This window comes from Tachypleus tridentatus, chromosome 1, assembly GCF_004210375.1.
Source record: "Tachypleus tridentatus isolate NWPU-2018 chromosome 1, ASM421037v1, whole genome shotgun sequence".
NCBI classification, from domain to species: Eukaryota; Metazoa; Arthropoda; class Merostomata; order Xiphosura; family Limulidae; genus Tachypleus; species Tachypleus tridentatus.
In genome coordinates this window covers 42,969,141-42,993,639 of record NC_134825.1, presented here as the reverse complement: position 1 = coordinate 42,993,639, position 24,499 = coordinate 42,969,141, and the positions used below count along the sequence as shown (strand labels likewise).

At 32.5% G+C, this 24,499-nt stretch overlaps 1 protein-coding gene across 1 annotated transcript in view; it reads left to right on the top strand.

Annotated features, from left to right (window-relative positions):
• The first annotated feature begins 1,098 nt into the window (after positions 1–1,098).
• LOC143232384 (bile acid-sensitive ion channel-like) overlaps positions 1,099–24,499 on the top strand; it is a 31,333-nt gene continuing 7,932 nt past the window's right edge. The window contains exons 1-9 of the mRNA XM_076467746.1: positions 1,099–1,451; positions 3,941–4,010; positions 6,721–6,842; positions 8,767–8,885; positions 11,706–11,869; positions 15,511–15,640; positions 21,447–21,519; positions 21,753–21,807; positions 22,811–22,851. Of these exons, the coding sequence (XP_076323861.1) occupies positions 1,099–1,451; positions 3,941–4,010; positions 6,721–6,842; positions 8,767–8,885; positions 11,706–11,869; positions 15,511–15,640; positions 21,447–21,519; positions 21,753–21,807; positions 22,811–22,851 (1,127 nt within the window). The remainder of the gene's footprint in view (positions 1,452–3,940; positions 4,011–6,720; positions 6,843–8,766; positions 8,886–11,705; positions 11,870–15,510; positions 15,641–21,446; positions 21,520–21,752; positions 21,808–22,810; positions 22,852–24,499) is intronic.

Below are 24,499 nucleotides of genomic sequence, written 5' to 3'. Positions count from 1 at the left end.
TCACTGGGGGGTAACGTCAGACAGAAGGGAAAAACAGTGTACAATTTGATCGAGAGGGATCTTCATCTGAAAATGAGACCAATAGGGAATGAATTCACCAGGCTAAGGCTTCTAGTCATTCCTTTCATTAAATCATCGCATACCCTAAGCAGCTGAAAATTGGAACGGGTATTCTTAATATTCTATATGAAGACATCTGTCAAGTTGCCAGATGCTATGGTCGTTTTGTACGCTAGATTGTTTATTGAAAGCCATCAGAAGGGAGTGGTGTGCTTTGTACGTAACAACCTTAGAAAGGAATCTGTTGTAATGGAAGCCTTGCTGTTGATCAGATACACGGCCAGCGTAACCGGATATAAAGATATGGAGTCTAATGGCATGAAGAGATTACAAAATTGTTTTTATATAATAAACTCAATCCTTCGTATAATGTTTATTGTTACAGATATGGTTAACTAGGTGATGTTCAACAAAGCAGGAAATGAGAGAAAAGATCACCACTGAGGCTGTAATAATGAGTAATGAACTACAGTGGTGATTGAAAAATTAGTGCTCGGTCAATGTTTCAACATTGCTTTGTTGTATTTTTTGGCTTTTGTGCCTTTAGAACAACATGAAAGTTTGAACAATCTATTGGACTTTGCAGTATATTAAATAGCTACTACTAACAGAATTGTGTCGCTTTATGCACGCAAAATTAACAATTTTTGCAGACTCATACTCTTTCTCACTTCAGTCCCATCATTTTCTCGACCATACATTGATAAGGAAGTACGTGATTGGTGGGTTTAAAGCTATCTCTATAGATGTGAAAACAGCGCATAATTCATATACACTCTTGTGAGGTTTTACATGAGTGACAAGTGATTTCTTTTAGGCTTGACTGTTATTTTAAACTATCAACAAAAATTAATTATATCGAAGCATTATGCTATTGTATGTCTCAGTGTAATTAAGAGAACCTTAACCAACCGAGAGTTTGTTTGTTGTGTTACCATAGAGATCTATATTCAAAAAATATTATTTCGCTCTCACAATACCTATATAAAGGAGTTTATCCGAGGTAGAGCATAAATTCCTCCGTTTTGAGTTGTCAGAATGACCAATAAAGATCCAGAGACTGGAATGGAATTGGAGCCAAACTTTGTTCTGCAGTCAAAACGACGAGAAAATAGAGTCTACATCTCTTCAGTTAAAAGGAATTTTGCGTCCTTTTTAAAAAGTATCTTGACCCAATCCAGCATCAATGGCATAGCACAAATGGCATCAGACAGACCATTTTGTAGAAAATTTTTATGGGGCCTGGTTTTTGCCTGTTGCATATTTGGCTTCTTTTATCAAACTTTGAGCTTTTTGGGCATTTATCTAAACTATGCCACTGATGTTGAGGTACAAGTAAAAAATATTGGCCAAGTAATGTTTCCAGCTGTCACCGTGTGTAATAACAACAGGTATGCGTAACATATACCAATGTTGTATAGAATTTCATGAAAACGAAAAATTGATAAAACCAATTAGTATAGATATTGGTCTATAGAATTAAAAACTAACATAAAATGACCAGTCTACTCTTACTTTAGCATTCAATTTAACAGATAAATTTGTATATATATTTTGCATTGGAAAGATATGAGCGCTATGTAAGTACACACTTTAAAGTGTTAGAAAATGTTTTAGTAGCATTGTTGTTCTCTTAATACAAACTTATATAATGTGTTATCTGCGCTCTGTTCATCGTGGGAACTCGAACTGCACATTTCAGAGCTATAAGTCTATAAACTTACTGTTAATTTACTGATAGTCAGTTTTAACCGATTTATTTTTCAAGTTAGATCCATCTGAAACTTTTGATCGTTCTACCAAAACAATGGATGAAATCAATGTTTCACGCATGATTGAACAGTAATATTCCTAATGTTCGTAAACGATAATCCGGTTTAAAACATTGCTTTCCATTTATAAACCGGAAAAATGTGAAAGATTTTTATGTTGAAAACAATACATTAAATTAAAATTTATCTGTTATAATTAATTTTGAGTCGTATCACAGGAGTGTTTACCTGTAACAGAAAACTGATTGTTGATAAACTGCCTTTATTCTTGCAATTTCATTCTTAATGAGAAATAAACAAACTAATTATAGAGAAAGTTTTGTTGTTGTTTTTTTAATTTCGCGCAAAGCTACTCAAGAGCTATCTGTACTATCCGTCCCTGTTTTAGTAATGTAAGACTAGAGGGAAGGCACCTAGTCATCACCATCAACTCTTGCGCTACTCTTTTATCAACGAATAGTGGGATTGACCGTCACATTATAACGCCCCCACGGCTGAAAGGGCGAGCATCTTTGGTGAGACCGGGATTTGAACCCGCACCCCTAGAATCAGGAGCCGAACGCCTAAACCACCTGGCAATGTCAGGCAAGTTATAGAAAAAGAGAAATACTTCTAGATTTTGGAATAGTCTAGTACTTTTGTCAGCTTTCCAACATAATACACACACACACACACATATACAACCTAGTGTTATTTTGTAACGTTGTTGTCTGTTGTTTTTATTTTCTAACGCGATTTACTTGAGATATACAAAGAATTTGTTGTTATTTTTCAACATGTTCTCAACATGATTTCCTTCTGCTGTCATATTCCAACACAGATTTTTGTAGTGTATATATATATATGATCTGTTATTATGTGCAAACATGTTCTTAACGTGTTTTTTTCGCAATATATAAAAGATGTGTTGTTATCTTCCAACTGTATGAATGAAATATCTAAATATGTGATATGGAGTGAAAATACTTAAAACTTCTGCTAATACTGTTTTATTATGAAACTTTTAGCGAAGTCCAACTCAAACTGGTGACATTTTAAACATGTTACAGTTAAACTAAATTTTATGTATAATACACATCGACTACGTTTGACTGTTTTAGTCTCAACTAGTAGACTTGTACCTTGTTATTCTTATTATGGTAGGTTTCAAGGATTATTTTACGTAAATAAATCTTACGTGAGATTTGATGAATAGAAGTTATTGAAAAATTATTTTAAAGTGTTATAATTTGAGTTGTAAACTTTATGTAAAAAACGGTTGGTATGTATAGAGAAAGCACTATGTAGAGGAGCGAACAACGTTTCGACCTTCTTCGATCATCGTCAGGTTCACAAATTTCATTTCTTGTTGACACGCCCTTTCCAGTCATTTCAAGAGCTTGATTGTCAGTTCATAGTTAAGAATGTTTAATCTAAAACTTTTGAGATAGCTTAAAAATATTATGCATTTTAAACTGTACTGACTGCTAATTTTGAAAGATATTGTAAAAACAGATACGAGCCTTTAATGTAGACTAAATTTTTTTCCAGTTTTTTATTGTTTTTATGTACACTAGCTGGGTTACCCGTATCCTGGATGGACGTTATGTAAATTCATGATTAATGAAGGATTATTTTCGGATATGAAAAGTTGTTTCCTTTATACATTATTTTAAAACAAACAAACCAAAATGCCATAAAAACAGCATCTGCTGTTGAGGAGTCAATTTTAACAGCAACCTTTCTATTGACACATTTTATAAACAACAGTCTAGCAATATGGGCTAAATAACTGAACTTTATTGCTATAGAACGTTCTTGAATAAAGTATACATAGAAATGTAATGTATTTGAGGAAACAACTTTAGGCCAGTTTCTTACACGATCTTAACATCGTTCTTTTGTCATGGCTACTTTGGCAGATTCATTTAAATAAATATCTCTGCTGTTTTAGTTTTACAATTATTTTTTTGCGTGTGTTTAATACTTTAATCAATCGTTTCTGCAACTCTTTTTTTGTATTTTGCTAAGTGTTTCTAAAATCAGCTTGTGTATAAATTTCAGAAAGAAGTTTCAAAGATGCTTTGTATAAGATCGTATTTAGTTCTTACACGCAATTATTTCCACAGAGTTAGAAAATCCAAATGGTGTGAAGAAGATAACATGAAGTGCAATGTGCAGATTGGAGAAAGTAATGAGGTAAGATGTGTATCTGTATGTGTAAAAACGGCTCGTTTGGGTTGAGAAAATATTTTACGTAGAGGAGCAAACAACGTTTCGACGTTCTTCGGTCATCGTCAGGTTCACAAAGAAAGAAAGAGGTAACTGGTAAGATGTGAATCATTCTAACAAGTACCAAAATAAAGATTTTACAATGCCTAGTGTGGTAAAGTCAAACTTGTCAAAAGATACATGTATATATATTCTGCAAGTTATTTTTGACAATATTTAAAATGCAGTGTAAAATGAATAATAATAATGCAAACTTACATCAGAACAAATTGCCCTCTTGACTCAACATCTAATTGGCTCTCTATATGATGCGTTAAGATTTATACGTAAATAATTTATACAAAATATATTTATAATCAGCGCATCTAAATTTGAAACTGTAAATAAACTAAATGTGTTTTTACTATACTTTTAAGCTGACTTAAACTACCAGGATAGAGACCTTCAGGGCACAAGTATAACCTCTTTAACATGGAACAACTGATCGGATGGAAGACAGTCAGACAGTAGCACTCTTACAGTGAAATCTGTTTTCCTTTATTCATGACCCATTTTGGCTATTCTGTATGAAATTGTAACAGAAAGTTTCGAAAAGGGAGTGAAATGCGACTTTTTTGTACTGCAATGTGCATGACAGCCCATATTATTACGAAGTATTCGTATTTGTAGACCTAAGAGCTATGATGCATGCACGAACCGTGAAGTGTGAAAATACTCAAGGAAGTACATAATTATAGTCTTATGGCATATTATTTGTTGTTATTTCATTTAATATGGATAAATAGACATAAAATTACGATTATTATAAAAATAATTTAGAAAGCCTAATTTATTTTGCACCAATAAATTCTAGCCATCTTATTGTAATTGTGTGCTGTTTGTAAAACTGAGAAACTGATACTATATTCCAGTCATTGTAAACTTCCTGTAAAATTCAACGTTAAGTGATCAGAATACTTGATGAAGAAAGTTTAGTCTTACTTGATGATTTTGAATAAATTATTGTATTTTTATAATCTTGTGCATACAAGTCCTCACTCCAAAGTTATCAGGTTAATCCATTCTTATATGTAGCTGAAACTTTGCGGTTATTTACTGTTTTGTATCCTGAAAGTAACTGCCGAAGATTCTTTGCACCTCGAGATCTGTCTCAATAACTCGAAATGTGAGGTAAATTATTAACAATTAGTGAAGACTACGTGTAAAAGAAGACCTAAAAAGTAGATTTCTTAGATCAAATAGGAGATATAACGGTTACTCCAGGAAGCTCTCAGAAGTTATTGGAAAATCTATAATGTTTTTTTTTTTTCAGTTTCTTTGGGTAGACAGGAATTATTATATAGCCTTCTAATAGGTTTTTGACTGTTATACCAGTTCTTTGTGTATGAAAATTAGTTTTAGTTATATTTTGTATCTTTAGGGATTTTAACACCTACTTTTGATACTTAATAATTTGTATTCGTGTTTTTAAATTTTAATTTTTCATATCTTTTCAAAACTTTATAGTGATATATTTTATATACAAGTGTAGTAGGCCCTGACTGTTATAAGTTGTTCACCATTCCTGTTGTTTGGAACTGTCTGTATATTTTTATAGCAATCACACCATTTCTTCAATAAAAACTGGTTTTCTTAAGTAAAATCTTGACATTCAGTTCTAAATGTAAAATAATAAATTTATGTTTTTAACAAAGTGTTAAACCAAAATAATTTTAGTTTATTATTTCTAGTATGAGTGTGGGTGTGTTTTGTTTCGCTGTTCTTCTTATAATAACATCGAGTTAAGTAGTTGTAATTTTATTTATTTCTAGTAAAATGTTTCCAGTTAAAGTATTATTATTTCCTTTGTTCCCAAATTTCAGACAAAGTTGTGTATTTAGGTTAAATTTACTTGACGCATGATATTTATTTCTAGCTGACAAAATATTTATTTAGTTTCTTAGGTTTCCATTGACAATTCAGTTCAAGATAAGTTAAACATGTGATACAACCATCATTTAGTAAATTATGAGAAGTATCGCAAATCTTAAGGATTTGTATCACGAGATAACTGGCTATGTTTACTTTGAATCTTTAAATAAATGGAGGGTAACATAATATGTCTAAAATACTTGAGTTTTATGATAACTTAACTTTACCTTTATTATTATCTGCAAATATTAATCAAATAATGCATAATTCTAACGTTATGGAACAACTCTAACACCCTAACGAAAAAATAAAGATTCAATAACATTTTGTGACCTCTTTGTTTCCAGTTTCTCTTTGGAAACATTGTACAAGCTTGTTGTTTTATATATAATTATTTGTAAACTAATATTAAAAATAATAGAGTTTAGTAAAAATGCTTGATTCGCTTAATAAAAATGAAAAAGTTATTTGTCTTTTTAATTATTAATTTGGAAATAGTATATTTGAAATTTTCAATTATTTTGCAAAATAGGATTAAAATTTTACACCATATGGCTTGAAGCCGCTTCCTTATCTCTTTTTTATCAGAAATAACAGCTAAGGTTGTGTTTATCATTTAAATGAATAAGAGCTATAGTGAAAAGCACACACGATATGTTTTTATTCTCAATCACTGTAATTAATATTATATTTTGTATTTGTATTACACATACACATTGTTTTTTGTCTATATACTTTAGTATATTAAAACCATTTAATTTTAAAGGAATACCGAGATCGAGGCTGGCGTTACTTGGATGTTTTATCACGTGAACGACGAATTGCTATGGGGCATCAAAAGGAGCACTTCATAAGTTTTTGTACTTTCAACCTAAAAGAATGTGATAGGTATGCGAAAAGTTATCCTCACTGAAGATACTACTTGTAACTGGATAAGGAAAAAAAATTAAATCGGCTTAATACCTCTAACTATGAATTCGAAATAACACAATCTGTTCAGAGTACTTACAACAGGTATTGAAGCATTACTTTACAATGAATATTTTTTCCCACCTTGAACTTCTTATCAGATCATGTTTATTTTCAAAGAAGAAATTTATATCGAGATTGTATTTTTAATGCCAACCTGTGTCGTATTTTAAAAAGCGTAATTTGTTAGGATGAAACTTATTAAAATGATATTAAAAATATGACGAGTGGTGGAGCAAGAAATTGTTCTGAAATCAACAACTTAAACAACTTAATGTAAAGCTTTGTTTCGATTTCTAATTGTGGTTTCTTCTTTCTCCAGGGACTTTCTAGTAAACTTGAAATTTTATAACGCTAAAATTCGTGGTTTGTTCAGATAGTTCATTCCTTAACGTTATGCTTAAATATCATGTACATTGCGAACCGTGGTGTGTGTCCGAGAGTTAGTTTTTCTCCGGTTTGAAAAGCTGTGCACGCAGACAAAACTCAACATTCACTTTTGAAATGACGAGAGAACAGACATGAATAATGTTGGTGGCAATTTTGTTTTGCAAGCTGGATATTCTACACTTAATTGTTAGGAATAAATAACACTACCATTCATATATCAAAATATGACATAACTTAAAGAAGAAGAAAAAAATTGCAATGCAGTCAAACTTTATAATGTCTATTAAATAGATCAGATTGACAGATCAACTTACTCTCACTGGGGACAAGTACTTTTGCTTGTACATATAAGTATAAAAATGTGAATGTGATAAAACAAAGATATTAGACTTTTTAAAGTACATGCTTTTTCTTATAGCAAAACTACAGCGGGATATTTGCTGTGTCTACTGAGGGGAATTAAACCTCTGATTTTAGCGTTACAAATCCGAAAACTTATCGCTGTCCCAGTTTTAAAAACTATAGTGACGATTCGAGAAAATGATCTTTTTCAAGCCAGAAACAAATTCGTCGGTTAATGACATTTACGGGAACGTTTTTAAATGAAACTGTACACGAAAACAGAATGTAATGCAAGATGTAAATACAAAAATCAAACAATTTAGCAAAAACAATATTATAAAGCTGTAACTAAAAAAACAGTATAAAAACTATTAGAAAAATAGAACAACTTTACATAGCAAAGAAAGAAATTACTTAAATATTTTAAGGTAATATGAAACAGGTATGTAAAAAATTATAAAAATTTGAGTCGTTCATTAATACCCAAAAAACGTAAACAACTTTATTTAAAAGCTATTTATTTTTAGACTGTGGCTGTTTTATTGATGTTAGAAGGGGCACTTTAAAGTTCTCAAGAGAATGAACAACTTTGTTGAAGTGCCGAGCCACGTTAATAATAGAATATCTGTTAGAGGCCCTAAATAAACGTATTCTATGAATATTCACTTCACCAGTACAGCTGAGTGTTTAGCTTATTATGTTATTTGCAACAACTGTGACCGGATCTATCAGCCAAATGCTCGTTGAATGCGCACCAGAACACGTATCATATTGATTAAAGATTAAGATAAACCTGTAGCTGGAACACAAAACAGCTTCTCAACGATTTAGTTTAAGTGTTTTTTTTTTAACTGCAAGGTTTGAAAAGTTTAAATGTAAATGAAGACAGTTCTACAGTTCTTCAACTAACTTAAGAAAACCACATTTCATAAAATAAATTTTTAGTGAAGAACTGACTCACTTTATGATTTTATAAAGTGATAAAAGAGCAATGAATAAAAGTTGCTCTAACTAGTACAATCTCTGAAGATCTTAAGTCTAAATACCTATATACTGAGTGATTGAAATGTTTTTTAATCAAGTAAGTTATATTACATTTTTTTTTGTTTAGCTGGGATCACTTCTATACCCTCTTCTACACCAATTGCTTTACGTTTAACGCCCACTGGAGAAATAAAAAGTCACTCATAATTGAGGAGTCGATGGGCAACCGTTGGAGTGTGGGTAGAGGTGAGTCGATTGGATAAGGTAGAGGTTAAGGAAGAGGACTTGTGTTCAAGGTGCCATCTTGGTGCTTTATCGTAGTTTACGTTATCACTTGACAGATGAAACTAGGTATGGTAACAGCTACGTAAATGACATCTGGCTATGTATATACTAGACAAGTGAGCCAAAATACATACTCGCTATTCTTATAGTTTGAGTGTGGGGGTATCTGCTATGCAGAGGGATCGGAGGTCTTTATTAGCTAGATTGGTGAGTAGAATGCATCAGTCAGTTACACTGACGTGTCGAATGCGATATATCGTTCAGCTATCCGATCGTTTGTTTTGCTTTAGAATTTCTGCACAAAAGTATTCAAGGATTATATAACCTCAGTTATCATTAACTTTGAACCGATAAATTGTAGAGTGGATGCGACTAATGAACAGCACTCGCTGTCAAGTCTTGGACTATTTTTGTCTGATCAAATAGTGTAACCTGAATTGATCTTCACTCTTACAGTACATCTAAAATCCCAAAATACAGATCCCTATTTTTAGATGGCAAGATGCGGATCATGAATCTAAAGATACACAGTCCTAGCACGCTATCCATTAAGTCACGCTCTGCTCAAAATTACATGAAACGAGTCAGCCAGACAAATAAGTCGATTGTAGGTTATCTATTAGGCAAGTTGATTTCATACGCACACTAGACATAAAGTCATATATGGACATCAGTCAGAGAAATTATTTGTTCGTAATAGGCTAATAGTGTTAAACAGGACCAATCAATGCAAGTTAGACACTATTTAAATGTATGGTTTTGCACGATACTGATGATTCGAATCTAGATGTCAGTTACGGCAAGTGAAAGCCATCACGAAAAATGCCTTTATGAATAAAATAGATCTTTAGATAATATTGCTGTGTATTACTGTAGCATATCGTAATGTTATTTCGTAAACTAGTTATTATGAAAAGGTTTCTAGAATGTTCATGTAATTCAAATGGTTGTTGATAATTGCTTGTGATTGTTTTGAATTTTGTCGAAAGACGTTATTTTTATACTTTTTTAAAGAAGTAATTCCGAATAAAGCTTTAGGCCTAGAAAAATATTTTAGAATAATGTTAGAGAAAATCAAAGTAATAATAAATGTATGTTATGCAAACGAAAGCTACAATTTGTATTCTTTGAAGTACCAATTCCGATTGTTTGCTCTAAAACAGGGGTGTGCAACATTTTTCGTCGGTGGGCCATATAACCAACTTCATCAATCAAGCGGGGCCACTTAAAAAACAAGCTTATTCGTGTACATGCACAATAAATTAAAAAAAATCTCAAAATGCAAGCAATAATATTTTATATTTTTGCATGAGTGATCATTTTAGTGCGACACTTGAAATTTAGAGTCCTTGCAGAGCTTGTCAATATCAGCTTTGACAGAAGTGGTTGCCACTCTTAACTGACTGGTCAAATGTTCATCAGTCAGCTGACTTCTACATTTGGTTTTGATGAGCTTCATTTTGGAGAAAAATTGCTCACAGCAGTAGGTGCTACCAAAAAGGGAGGCAATTCTTTGTGCATGACGGGACAAATTGGGAAACTTTTCACGTACACAGAGTTTGTAAAAGTCTAGCAAACTGTTTTCAGAGAATTTCCTTTTAGTGTCCATGTCAGCCTGCAGTTCAATGAGTTCCATTTGGCAATCATCAGGACTGTCTTCCACTGCCAAATCAAAAGGTTGAGCGAACAATTTCAGTTTGTCTGAAATCTGGAAATCTGTTTGCAAACTCATCACGCAGCTTTTGTACACTGGTTCCATATTTGGTGCAATCCAGATTATGAAATTCCAATATCCTGGTTGCAAGACATGTAAAATGGGTCAATATGGCTCTTCTCAACTGAACCTGGAAAAGTTCCAATTTCTTCTCAAAAGCACAAATATGCTCAAACAACTTATTCACAAGTTGACTTTTCCCTTGTAGTTTTAAGTTTAAATCAGACAGATGCTGTGTAATGTCTGTGAGGAATGCTAAGTCATTCAGCCAGTTCTCATTGCTCAAGAAGTCCACATTCTAACGTTTGCTCTCCATGAAGAACTTAATCTCCTCTCGCAGATTCCAGAATCTCTTCAAAGTAGCAGCTCTACTAAGCCAACGTACAGCAGAGAAGTACAAAACATCTGAATACTCACTGTCCAGCTCATCTAAAAAAGTTTTAAATTGTCGATGATTTAATCCTCGTGTTCGAATATAATTTACGCATTGGATTACAGATCAGGCCACATGGTTAGATTACAACAACTAGGGCCACACTAAATGGCTTGGCGGGCCGGGTTGTGGCCCGCGGGCCGCCTGTTGCACACCCCTGCTCTATAACAACGAGTTTTTGTACTTCACTTTAGATTCTGGATGGTCAAGTTAGAGATTCATGGATAACTAGAGAAATTCAAAAATGTTATTCACAGATACTTACATATTCGTTTTAAAATTACACACCTAAAGGAAGAAAGAATTATTTTTGTCATTTTATATAAGGAACAAGAAATCTTTAGAGCATTAGAACAAAACTGATTTATACAAAGATAGAAGGGAAATTGTTATTCTCAGAAAGTTCAAGCATAATATTCATTCTAAAAATTTACCTTTGAGAATAATAAATATGCTGCCAATGAACTAGAGTAATAAAACAACTGACCTTTTTAAAACTGTTTGCTCTTGGAGAACTCTCGTTTAGTTAGTAAGTGTTAATTAAGTTTAAAAATATGTTTACTTATGTGAGTTTACTTTTATCAAGTATTTATGAAATATTCTATTTACAATTGTTAATTTTTATCACTATAAGACAAGGGACTAGTCTTGTTGTTAAATGTGGAAGCCGATGAGTATCCATTCGAAGAAACGCCTGGCGGACACTTGGTTGTTCATTCACCAGAATTCGTACCTAGTCCAGATCGTGAAGGAGTAGAATTTCGTGTAGGATATGAATATACAATCTCTGTTAAGCAGGTAGTTTTATAACATTCTTTTACTTTAAGCTGAGACAAAACAATTTTTATTCAATGTATATAATAGTTATGATTATATATGTAAAAACGGCTGGTTTGGGCTGAAAAACTTTTTCATGTATAGGAGCGAACAACGTTTCGATCTTCTTCGGTCATCGTCAGGTTCACAAAGTAAAGGTAACCGATAGCTGACCAAATGTTTGAAAGTGGTTGTGTAACCGAGTGTAGGAATGTAGAGGGCGTGCTTAGATGTTTGATTATATTTATTAATATAGGTGTAAAGGTGTTTCTTTGTTTTGTTTTATTTTGGGCTTGAGTTGCTGTATAAGTAAGGCTTCTTCAATTTTGTGTTTGTTTTTGTTTGTTTCTCTATTTAGTATTTGGGTATTTTCTGTGGTTATGCCGTGTTTATTTGATTTGCAGTGTTTGAAAACGTGTGAAGGTGACTTTTTGTGTTCTTTGAATGTGGTTTCCATTTTTCTACTTGTTTCTCCAATATAGAAGTCGTGGTAGTTATCACATTGTATTTTATAAATAATGTTTTTACACAGTATAGACCTCAGTTTTGTGCCTGGCTTTTGAATAAATTTGGTATTAACTGGAATGTCATATTTTGTTACTAGTTTTTGCCAAATCTTAGTTATTTTTCTGCTGATGTCGGGAATATATGGTTTAGTGATTTTTTAAATCGTGGGGTATATTTACATTTGTTAGTTGATTTTGCCTTTTGTCAAGGTGTGTACGTATAACGTTTTCTACGGTTTGTGGAGGAAACTTATTGATGTTGATAAAGTATTGTCTTATTTTGTCTAATTCATCGTTAATTTTATCCGGCGAGCATAGGTTTATGACTGTATTTATTTGGTTTCTTAGTATGTTGAGTTTTTGTTTTGTTTCATGTGCTAAGTCCCAAGGAATGTATAGTCCAGTATGGGTGATTTTTGGTGGATTTCTGTTTTAAATTGTGTATCGGTTCTTGTACTTTTGAGGTTAAGAAATGATATTTGATTGCTTTATTCTTGTTCAGATGTGAAGATATTGTTGGAATGTATAGAGTTAATGTGATTGAAAAAAATTAAGTGTGTGTTCTGTAGATGTGAATCCTGCAATCGTGTCTTCTACATATCTGTTCCAGTATAATGGTGGATGTAATGCTGTGTTACTTGCCTGTGTTTCAACTTGTGTCATAAAAATATTGGCTATTAGTGATACTGGGTTGCCCATACTTTGGCCATTTGTTTGTATATAGTTATGGTTGTTGAACACGACGTTTGTCTTCATCGTGGTGAATTCTACGAGGGTTGCTAAATGGTTGCTGGGAATGACTATTGGTGGGTTATGGTCTCAGATATAGAGTTCCAAGGCGATCTTGCAGGCTTCAGCGGATGGGACTTCTGTAAAGAGGGATATAACATCGAAACTGGCCATTAAGGCTTTATGATTAAGTTGATTAAGATTAGACTTGAAATTAAAAGAGTCTTTGATGAATGAGCTGGTTGATGTTACATATTTGGAGAATGCCCATGCTATGCATTTACCAAGCTTGTAATTAAACGATTCATATGTGGACATTATTGGCCGTAATGGACAATCTGGTTTAAGAGGTTTGGAGATGCCGTAAATTTGTGGTGTTCGTGAGTCGGTCTTACGTAGGTAGGAATAAAGTGGTCTTGAAATTGAAACCAGCCGTTTTTACATATATATTTTTCTCTACAAGTGGGTTTTCTCGTCATCACTTATTAACAGTTATTGACTGTTTTTTACATGCTTTTATTGCTTTGGGAAGTTTCATTTTCGAATTATGGCAGTATTATAATTATCCTATATAACAGACTCAAAACGGTGAAAAATGACTTACTGTTAGTAGGTCATTCTGCACTAACTAAAACTTAATATGATAACAAGCTTAATGTTGATTATAGTTCTATTTAACAGTTAATTGTAAGTATCTTGCCATCAAGTATATTTAGTATCAGATCAAGGTCAAAATGATTTCTTATTTTTAGGTCATTTTAAAAATATCTGTTAAAGGCTATGAAGACGTATAACTTAAACTCTGGTGTTTGTTTTTACAATTTATACTCAAATAAATAAAACAGACTAAACTATTGTGTATTTCTTACAACTAGTTACTGTTATGTAAACAAGAATTCTATTTTTAAAATAACTTTAGGAATTTTTCAACCAATTTCTGCATGTAAAATAAATATGAAAGTGAATTTGATTTGAAAAATATCTCTCCCAATAGTTGAGTTGAATAAGAGTAGATTAAAATAGGAAAAGTATGGCGCCTTATGGGTATTTTTCAAGATGTAAAAGATACCTGACTTGAAAGTTGAACTTCTGAATCTAACATTATTTAATTTACTTCAAACCAACTGTTCTGTGACAGCAAGTTTTAACATTTAAAATCTAAGAGTGCTCTTTTGGAATATTTTCGTATTTCAAGTACATGAACATTTTCTTTGAATTTTCCTTTGCAAATATTTAAATGTTACCACTGTATCTGAGTTTTTTCAAGTTTATCAGGAATATTTTCTTATAACAACTATTTTCACGTCTAATTTCCTTACATATTTTCACAGACCACAACACGATTGATGTCTGCACCCTATAAGACTAACTGTACAGATTACATACAGTTGGGAAAGAACAGGAATATTCTTGGCGAATATTCACAAAAGGTAAAACATAATACTATGTTAAAATTTGATTACTTACTTATTACTTATAATATAGTAAAACACAAAAATGGCCACATTCATACCTTTCTCATACAAGCAAATCGTAAACAAGTGTAATATAAACGAATCCATGCTGAGCTAATTAAAACAAACTACGCACAACACCTTAACAAGTGTTAACGGACTATCTATCCAAGAGAAAACCCATTAAAGTTCAAGGAAAGAGTGAAGAGAATACAAACCTCGGTCTTTCTCACTTAATTAAATACAAGACATTCTATTCGTGTTTCGTTATAAAATCTAAATTACTTAGTTACAAGAGCAAAGAGAGATCATAATGAGATACATTTGATCACCTAACATAATTAAAAACTTAAAATGATCAATATTGGAGAGAAACACTTTTTATTTGAATCCCAGAGGGACAGATAGATGTTATCACAGTCTTTAATTTCAAAAGAAAAAACCCACTACCCTGTTAATTTACAAAAGCTAACTTACAAAATAAATAGTAAAATCTTAATGAACTACACGAAATAAATAACTTCTTTGCTATTCAAAAAACAATAACATAATAATTTGCTAACTTACAAAAAAAAAGATAACCCAATTACAGTACCTAAAAAAAAAAGAGACAACAGTGAAATAATCCATTATTAAATCTATTGTCATTCTGTTTATAGGAAAGTACAATGTATTTCATGTAAAATATAAAATATATTAATGCAAGATGGAAAAATGAAATAGAAATAAAGTAGTGTCTTAATTAAAATTTATATTTTTTAAAACATGAAATATCCACGAAACGAGCTTCACTTGTATAAGATGTAATTTGCACATAAAAAATTCAATTTTGAAACGTGAGAGTCTAGCGAATATTTTGACTAAATAAATTCTTTGTTGATATCCCATTCTTCCGATTTTGAGAATATATTTGATTTAGACATTCTGATTTCAGCAATGTTATGAGGAATGCTGTCTTAACGAAACTCTATCCAAATGTGGATGTGTTGATGGTGAAGTTGATATTCCTTACATCCCAATTTATGCAAAAAATGCACCTTCTTGTGGAGAGAAGAAAAGTGCTAGTAAGTAAAATAAATAACAATTATTTAACATAAAAATAAATCGTTACTCATTTTAAAAAATTAAAGTAAAAAAAAAGTCACATTCAAAGCTGAAGTGGGTATACTCATAGTTATGTTTATAATGTCCATATAGATGTTATCCTTCATTACCTTCAGCGATTAGAAACTGTATCCAATGAGTTGAGGAAAACCAAACTTGGTTATTGTCTTAACCCACTGTTTATAACTCAAAGGAATTTATTTTATAAATATATAATAAATACGTATAAACTGTGAAGAACGAATTAGTATATATGATAAATGTATCAAGGAAGAAGCATTATCTCGCTAAAAAACAACAACTTTGCCATGATTCTTGTGTTTATTTCTGATCTCTTAATGCCTACAGGCACGTAGGAAGGTAGAAAATTTGCAAATAATCCACACGCTCAATGTTCAAAATATTCATAACACTTACCACAGTACTTTCTACTGAAGTGCCATCGTCGCATTATTAATTACTTGCCTCCAAATCTATGTTTTATCATTTTTTTTGAAGCTCAGTGAAAGAGATTTTATCACAAAATGTGCGACAATTAATTAACACCTTAAGCGCAGCAGATTTTACATTAAATGGTACATGGAGCTAATGTGCAGTTTGTGTGTTTATCTCAATCCGTTAAGAGTACCCTTATTAATGGAGAACACTCTACAACGTTCTGACATACGGGGCCCATTTGCAGAATAAATCATGAGATGATGTAACGTTACTGTAGATTTATTTCAAAGCTGATTTTAATGCGTTTTCTCAAATTCCAAGTGAAAAGTTATTACGTTCTAATGATACTTGTGGTTAACCTATCTATTATTTAAGTATTGTTATCAAGCTCTTAACACCAATGAATAGTTTTATACCCGTCATTTGGCAAACCAGTGTGTATGTTTGATACAAGTGTAAATCGTACTTACGTCATTAGCTTGAGAAACGAACTCTATCGTCATAAACACAAAGTAAAGTTAATTTTCTAACAGGCTCGGTAATATAATCTCTAGTTTAGGTAACAAAGAAAAATATGATTTATTCTAGTTTGAAGGCTGTGTAAAAAATGTTTAGATAATCAATTATAATCGAAGTTACAGCCTATATCAACCTATTTATCTTAGGAAGATATAATCCACACTCACATAATATCAAGAAGTTATAATGCAATCAATAGTGTTTTTGTTGTTTTTGAATTAAGCACAAAGCTACACAATGGGCTATCTGTGCTCTGCCCACCACGGATATCGAAACCCGGTTCTTAGCGTTGTAAGTCCGCAGACATACCGCTGAGCCACTGGGGGAGGGCTACCAATAGTGAAATAATATCAACAAATAATCATGCAACCCATAGTCATATTTAGTCTTGGCCAAATTTTTGTATGTTTTGTAACAAATAAGATTAGTAATATTAAGATGGATACAAATACATTTAGTGTAGTCAAACTAAGAAATGCATGCTATATTAAACATCTACATATGTAATTTGTATAGAGACGAGTTCTTTGGAAATCATGAATGATTCACTAGAACGACAGACAGTTGTATCAGACGTGTAATTCAGTATTTCACCTATCATGACAAAGCCTCAACAAAACATATATACTGAAAAAAAATATTAAATAATTATAAATAGCATTTGTAACCTTATATCAATTAATGTTAAACATTAAGTACTTGGTTGGTCCACTCAATACTCTAATAATCTCTGCAAGACAATGTGGTATGCTGTTGATGAGGTCATTGATGTAATATGCCTTGATTTCATTCCTAATTGTCACTAGAAGGCGCTGCAATTCAAATACTTACTTTAGGATTGTGATTAGCTTCTCCGACTCAGTTCTGTTGAGCAGTTCTCTATGAGATTACAGCCTGGGGACTTTACTGTCCCTGACAATCTTGTAACATCCTACTGGTCGAGATAATTTTGTACAATATGCGCACTATGGGCAGTGACATTGTCATCCTGGAGCAAAAAGTTATTTTCAAACCTTGTCCAAGGAGATAGAATATCTATCATCTCCATATGATTCTTGCGGAAGTGCCATTGACGTTTTCCTGGAGAATATGAAGAGCAGTTTTCCACCATGATGAAGAGCTGCCCAGATATATATGCTGCATCATCTCCTGTAGGAAAAACACTCTTCCCTCATCTGTTCTCTAAGCAAATGACAAACATAAGTCATTCCACTAGCTTTAACAAGTCGAAAATAGGACTCCTTTGAAAAAATGACATGTCGCCAGTGGTCTAACTATAAGTTGATTTGCTGTCTTGCTCAAGTAACACGGTGACGGCGGTGAATTATGGTTAATATTGGTTTGCAGATAGCCCTTCTTGTAAAATAGCCTAATTTGGTCAGTCTTCTATTCACTATTTCTTTGTATATTCTTTAATGAATGCGTTCATGCCATTCCCGTCAGATTTTAATATGAGCTGTAATTCTTTTCTTTTGCAGTAGGTAGCTGTGACTTGTTGGCATTAACTTCAACAATATAAGTACAGCACACAATCTACTTGTTTTAAAATATATTCAAAACGAGTCAAACGTATGTACAGAAATTCTTCACACTATGGAATATTACAGTTGTATCTAAATAATTATCTTTTCTTGTCAAAAGTTCACACATAGACTGACTCAGTTATTTTAGAACCTAACTAACACGATGAGCTATTTTTCGCTACTTTGTTTCTTACTATACAATCTACCATAAATTCACTTACGTTACTTCATGAGTTATCACAATTATATCCAGAAGTTTAAATAATTGGTTCCTTTTCATCAAAGTCCACACAGGCAGGTTCACTTACTTTAGAATACCTTCTGACAAGACACACTATTACCCTTATTGTTTTTGTTAATCTGGGAAAACCACTTTAAAATATCACCCGTTATGGCTAAACTAATAATCATTTCACTTTCATTAAATTAATTGATTCTGACTTCACTTCTTTGGTTGATCACAACAACTGTATTCAGAGTTTTAAATAATTCTCTCTCCCTTTCTTTACTTTTCAAATGTTGACATAAGCGGGTTCAGTTACTTTAGAAGTCAATTCACAAACCAAATTATTTTTTCCTATATTTTTCATTACAATACAACTATGAAATCACCTGTTAAGGTTAATCACTTACACGCTAATTAACTTCGTGTTTTCTATCACTAAATAATTGTTTTCTGAGTTCCTTAACTTGCTGTATCTGCACGTATTTATAACACGCGATATAAAAATCTAGATCTAGTTATCCGGACTAGGCATAGTCATGTGGTTAGGGCGAACGACTTGCAACCTTTGGGTCGCGAGTTAGAATTCTCCTCCCCAAAACATGCTCAGCCTTTCAGCTGTGGGGTCGTTATTATGTAATGGTTAATTCCACTGCTCGTTGGTAAAAAAAAAGTAGCCCAAGAATCAACGGCGGATTATGATGACTAGCTGCCTTCCTTCTAGTCTTTCATTTAAAAATTAGGGTTGGCTAGAGCAGATAGCCCTCGTTCAACTTTACAAAAAACTTCCATGAAAACCAAACCAAAATTATTTAGCTCTCTAATACCAATAATACGTCCCCACAGTCTATGGATTTACAATGCTAAAATCAGGGGTTCGATTTCTCTTGGTGGACTCGGCAGATAGCACAATGTGCCTTTGCTGTAAGAAACACACACACCAACATTATAACAGATAAAAGAAACACTTGTAAGCTTCGAGTAAGATTACGTCAACAATATTTTTAAAGCCTAGTACGACAATGATACTGCATACACAACATACGTTTCGTACCGATAAACGTAACGAAACTTGTCACAGCTATTGCTTTTAAAATGGTTAACTTTAACATACTTGTTATGAAAACAAAATAACTATTAAATATCAAATCACTAAATAAACTCAATAATAATTCTTAAAGTAAACAGTATTATATATCCAACAATCTTGATATTCTAATCTGATCAAAACGCGATCACCTCTGTCATCTTTTTAACATCTACAAGTAGTCTTTTCCAAATAATTTTTCCTATAGTCCGATGCCGTTTCCAGATTCTGGATATAATATACTGGATGTACTCTACTGCCTGGCAATGCCAGTTTGGTTCATACAATTTCTGGACAGTAGAAGAATTTGAAGCCTTGTAACTTCTGACACGTGACGAGACATGACTCCACATCAAATACAGATAAATTATCTAAACCTAGCATTGGTCTGTTTCGAATAAGATTATACTAAAAACACATCTTTTTATACAGTGCAGATGTGTGTGTTGACGAACAAATGTTCTAAACAAATTTTAAAGACCAGAATAATAAGTACACTTTTGTTCGATCATTCGCTATCTTCTCTGTTACTATCCGGGTTTTTACTCAATAACTGCTCCATGTATGTTGACAATAACATTAGTATAGAAAAGTATGCAAGCATTTGGCCAAGACATTCAACAAGTAATCATGCAACCCATAGTCATATAATATCAACAAATAATAATGTAACCCACGGTCATGTTATATCAACAAATAATAACCTCCCCTAACAGTTTATGTGTAATAAAGTAATATATTTATGTCACTAGCTTGGAACAGACCCTAATTGTATGTGTTTGTGGTTTCAGATATCTACTGTTTTTTTTTTTTAATTATTGTTAACAAAAAGCCACGTATCTGTTAATCACTGTATATCATTATCTCACTATATAGGAACAAACTTGATAAAGAATAACCTTTAGTAATTATTGATACCAGGTTTTTTGACAAAATGTATCATTTGTACTCAGAAACTTATAATCACCCTATAATTAAGTTAAATAGAAACATATTTAGCCAACTACGACCTTAAAACATGTATTGATTGTAATGAGATAACACCAAGACGTATTATAATACATCGAAATTAGCCATAAGTAATGAAAATCCACTGTACGTTTGATAAACATGTTCTTGAAAATATTATATATAACTTTTATAGTACTACTCTACCTTTAAGCATTCATTTGCGATTTATATTTCTTTCAAAGAGATATCTTATGTTTTAATTCGTAACGTATGAGGATATTTCATTAGCAAATAATTTTTAATTAATTTTGTTGGTGTTTGTGTGTGAGTTATAAAGTTATTTCCTTGTACAAAAAGAAATTACACTTTATCTGAACTAGTTGCGCACGCTTATACAATAACGTAAATATTTTCAAATGGTGTAGATTCAAATGACATAAAATATTGTTATTTTCTAAAGACATAAATCTATTTCATAAGCCAGTCTCTATCAATGCTCACAACTGCAGAGAAAAGGCTATATTTCAAGGGATAATCTTTCGATAAAAAAAAACCATTGTAATGAAACTAGACATACTTTCCGATACCGTTACAAAAAATAAACAAAGATCTGAAGTTGACTAGTGTTCACGATTTTATTTACATCTTGAAATCAATGGCTATTTTCATGAGAAAGATGGCCCAAGAAACTGAAATCGCAGCAATTTTGTTCAGTCACATACTCACCAATCCCTTCAATTCAATTTCGATGTTTTTGTTTCCGTGTTCTGCTTATTTTCTTTCATAAAGTCAGCATCTGTGTCTGGTCTGTGGAAAAATTGGTCAGGTTCAGACTGATCTCATCATTCTTCGCAGAAGCATATTACAATGGAAATTCCAATGACAGGGAGAAGGTAATTAGAAAGGCAGCGCGCGACATAGGACATCACTGTTATTAAGTATGGTTAACTTAAGTGTATAATAAATCAACCCTTTTTTTAGGACACTGAACTACATCTTATTTGTTTTCGTATGCCCTGTTTTAGAAATGTGTGCACACATGTTTCACGAAGACATTGCCAAGACCTTATGTCGAGCTCGATGTGGTCCTCCTTGTTTGTGAGTATTCATTTGTTTCAGTTATGTTTGCCGAATGTGTCGTTAAAACAATATTTGTGATGTCAATTACGTTTGAAGATGGCTTAATTTTAATAACATCAGCGACATTAATGGTTGTTCTTTATCAATCTTGCCGAAGTGAACATTAGTGAACAATATTTCAATATTCACCTGAACACAGGACATACGCTTATCCTAAAAAAAAATGTTTTGTTTTCTTCTTCTGATTATAGGCAGAACACTTACGATCTTTCTGTTTCTTCATATCCTTGGCCCAACAGGATCTCAGTGAGTATGAATTTATAGTGATATAACCATTGCCGAAAGGAATTAAAGAATTAGGATAATGTAATAACATTTTGTTATGATTGATGGGGACTGTGTATATCCTTTTTAAGCTTTCAGCGCAAAGCTTCACAATGGAATATTTGAGCTCTATCCACTGCGTGCAATCGAGTAACGGATTTTAGCATCGTAAGTCCATAAGCTAACCATTGACCAAAGGAGGATTGTTTTACTATGTAATAAACCTTATTATACAAGGCTAATTGCCTTAACAAAGTAGAACACGAACACAAGGTTAATAGCAAGAAAGTATTTTCTAATGACAGAAAGTTTATATTCTAAGATAGATATTACATTGGCAACGAAATGAAACATTTGTCTCTCTCGTAAGATGGTTTTCTGAGTTTTGGTTTGTTTGAATCAAGTACAAAGCTACACAATTGGCTATCAGTGCTCTGCTTTCCACTGGTATCGAAACCCGGTCTTTAGGTGTGAGAATTCGCAGGCACACCGCTGTGCCACTGGGGGGCTTTCGTGAAATGGAGGGAGCGTATCCCCTTGTGAAAAGAACTAGAGGAACACTGTTAACTTAAAAGTTAATGAGATTTAAAACATTTTTGAACTTAAATTTTGATTTTAACCTGAAGTTTTCCCAGAATAACATTGATTTCAAACGGTCGTTTTGATACATATATTTTCTTTTTTTATTGAAGATTTGCTTAAATAGTAACATTTTAATTAGCTAATTTAAGTGATAAATAGCTTTCTGTTTTTAAATTCGTCAGTTAATCAGTTGTTTTTTCGTCAGATGTTCTAGAAACAGAAAGAAAAGAAGAATAACATACAGAAGTTTAAATACAACGACTTGCATATTGACAGGAAAAAACAGCAGGTTTCAATATAATTTAGTAATTACCTTCATACGATTAGAAATTACAACGAATAAGTACATTACCATAAATGTACGTGTGTTTCTGAATACGAAAGTATTGTTTTCGTTTTATAGATGGTGAAACAGCTTAACGTATCTAACGTTGAAGAAGCGAGGTAAGTTCAATCTTGAACTTTCACCTCTTGTCAAATAATTTTCACCTATTGTTAGATAATTAAAACAGTTTGGAATACTAGCGGTGACCCTCAAATTATTTATGGCCAAGCTAATAAGGTACAGTAAACCAGCGATTGACAGACAGGGGTAAGTTTTTTCTTCGAGTATGTGTTATTTTATTGCAAAGCCACATCGGGCTATCTGCTGAGTCTACCGAGGGGAAGGGGGTAAAGTACTACAAAACGAACAGCCCTTGAATATTAGAGTCGAAATCTTTGTTTAGTTTTCAATTAACAGCTAATTTTCTAAAGTTTCATTACATGTTCGATTCACTTCGATTACAAATAAGTAAAAAAAATTCAAAAAAGGAAGTAAATATAGGGATGACTAATATTAATTCTATAGAAACAAAGCAAAAAAATGCATCATCCCCACGTAATAGCAAAGGCATACAGTGTAGTATGCTTAATATACTAAAAACCTCATACAAAGAGCTTCAAGATTTTTCTCAACTACTATGTAGATGAAGAAATGAACCATATAAAACATTCCTTCATTCCAACCAACAAATTACAACAAAATATTGCCAAAACATTTACACACAATCACCAGAACAAAATCCTCAAACTCAACTTACAAACAAAATTGATATTAATACACGAAACAACACTACAGTTTACCACCCATACCTGACATCAACTCAAAAATAATCAATACTTGGAAAACAACTTGCCATCAAACATAAACTGCCTGTTAACGTCAGATTTCTCCATTTTTGTGGTTTGTTTAGAATTAAGCAGAAAGCTGCACAATAGACTATCTGTGCTCTGCCCACCATGGGTATCCAAACCGGATTTTTGGTGGAGTGAGTCCGCAGACATACTGCTGTGCAACTGGGGGTGCAGAATTTTTCCCAAACCCGGCACTAAGCGAAAATTATTATTAAATAAAAAAATACATAGAATTACACAATTCCAACGTCATATATAAAATAACATGCAACAGGCTATCCACAATTTTACATTAGAGAAACTTGTAGAAAATTGAGAAATCATAATCACAGAACATAATAAAAAAACCTTCCATGTTTATCACTATTACAACTCAAAAACACAGTTTATCCATAAAAAAACAATGTAAGGTTAAACATAGTACCTAACCTCAATAAACGCAAAATAAAATAAGCTTTCTTAATTGAAGAAGACAGTCCCACCTTTCAACAATTTAGGGTACGAAGACACATTTATTTGGCTGTAAAGAAATATCCGGTTATGTGATCTCTTCGTTCTATACTGCATATATACATTCATGTATTTCTGTAAACTACTTGTACCTGAGGATAACAAAATTTTGTCGGAACGTCGTACATTTATAATAAAAAGTTCCACTACCCTGTCAAACGGTCTCAAAATATTTATATTTACTATGATATTTACAGACATTGTCAAAATTTGTGACTCAGTCATTTACATAGATATTGTTATAAAAGGAAACTCTTTACAGTATTGTGAAGTTCTGATGACCAATTGAGGAGATATTTAAAATACCGTTTCGATGAACACTCCCAGCTATCCCTACATAGGCAGCGCTATAGCTTGCTTCATAACGATTCCTTAATTGTCCTGACTTCTAATACACAGATACAGT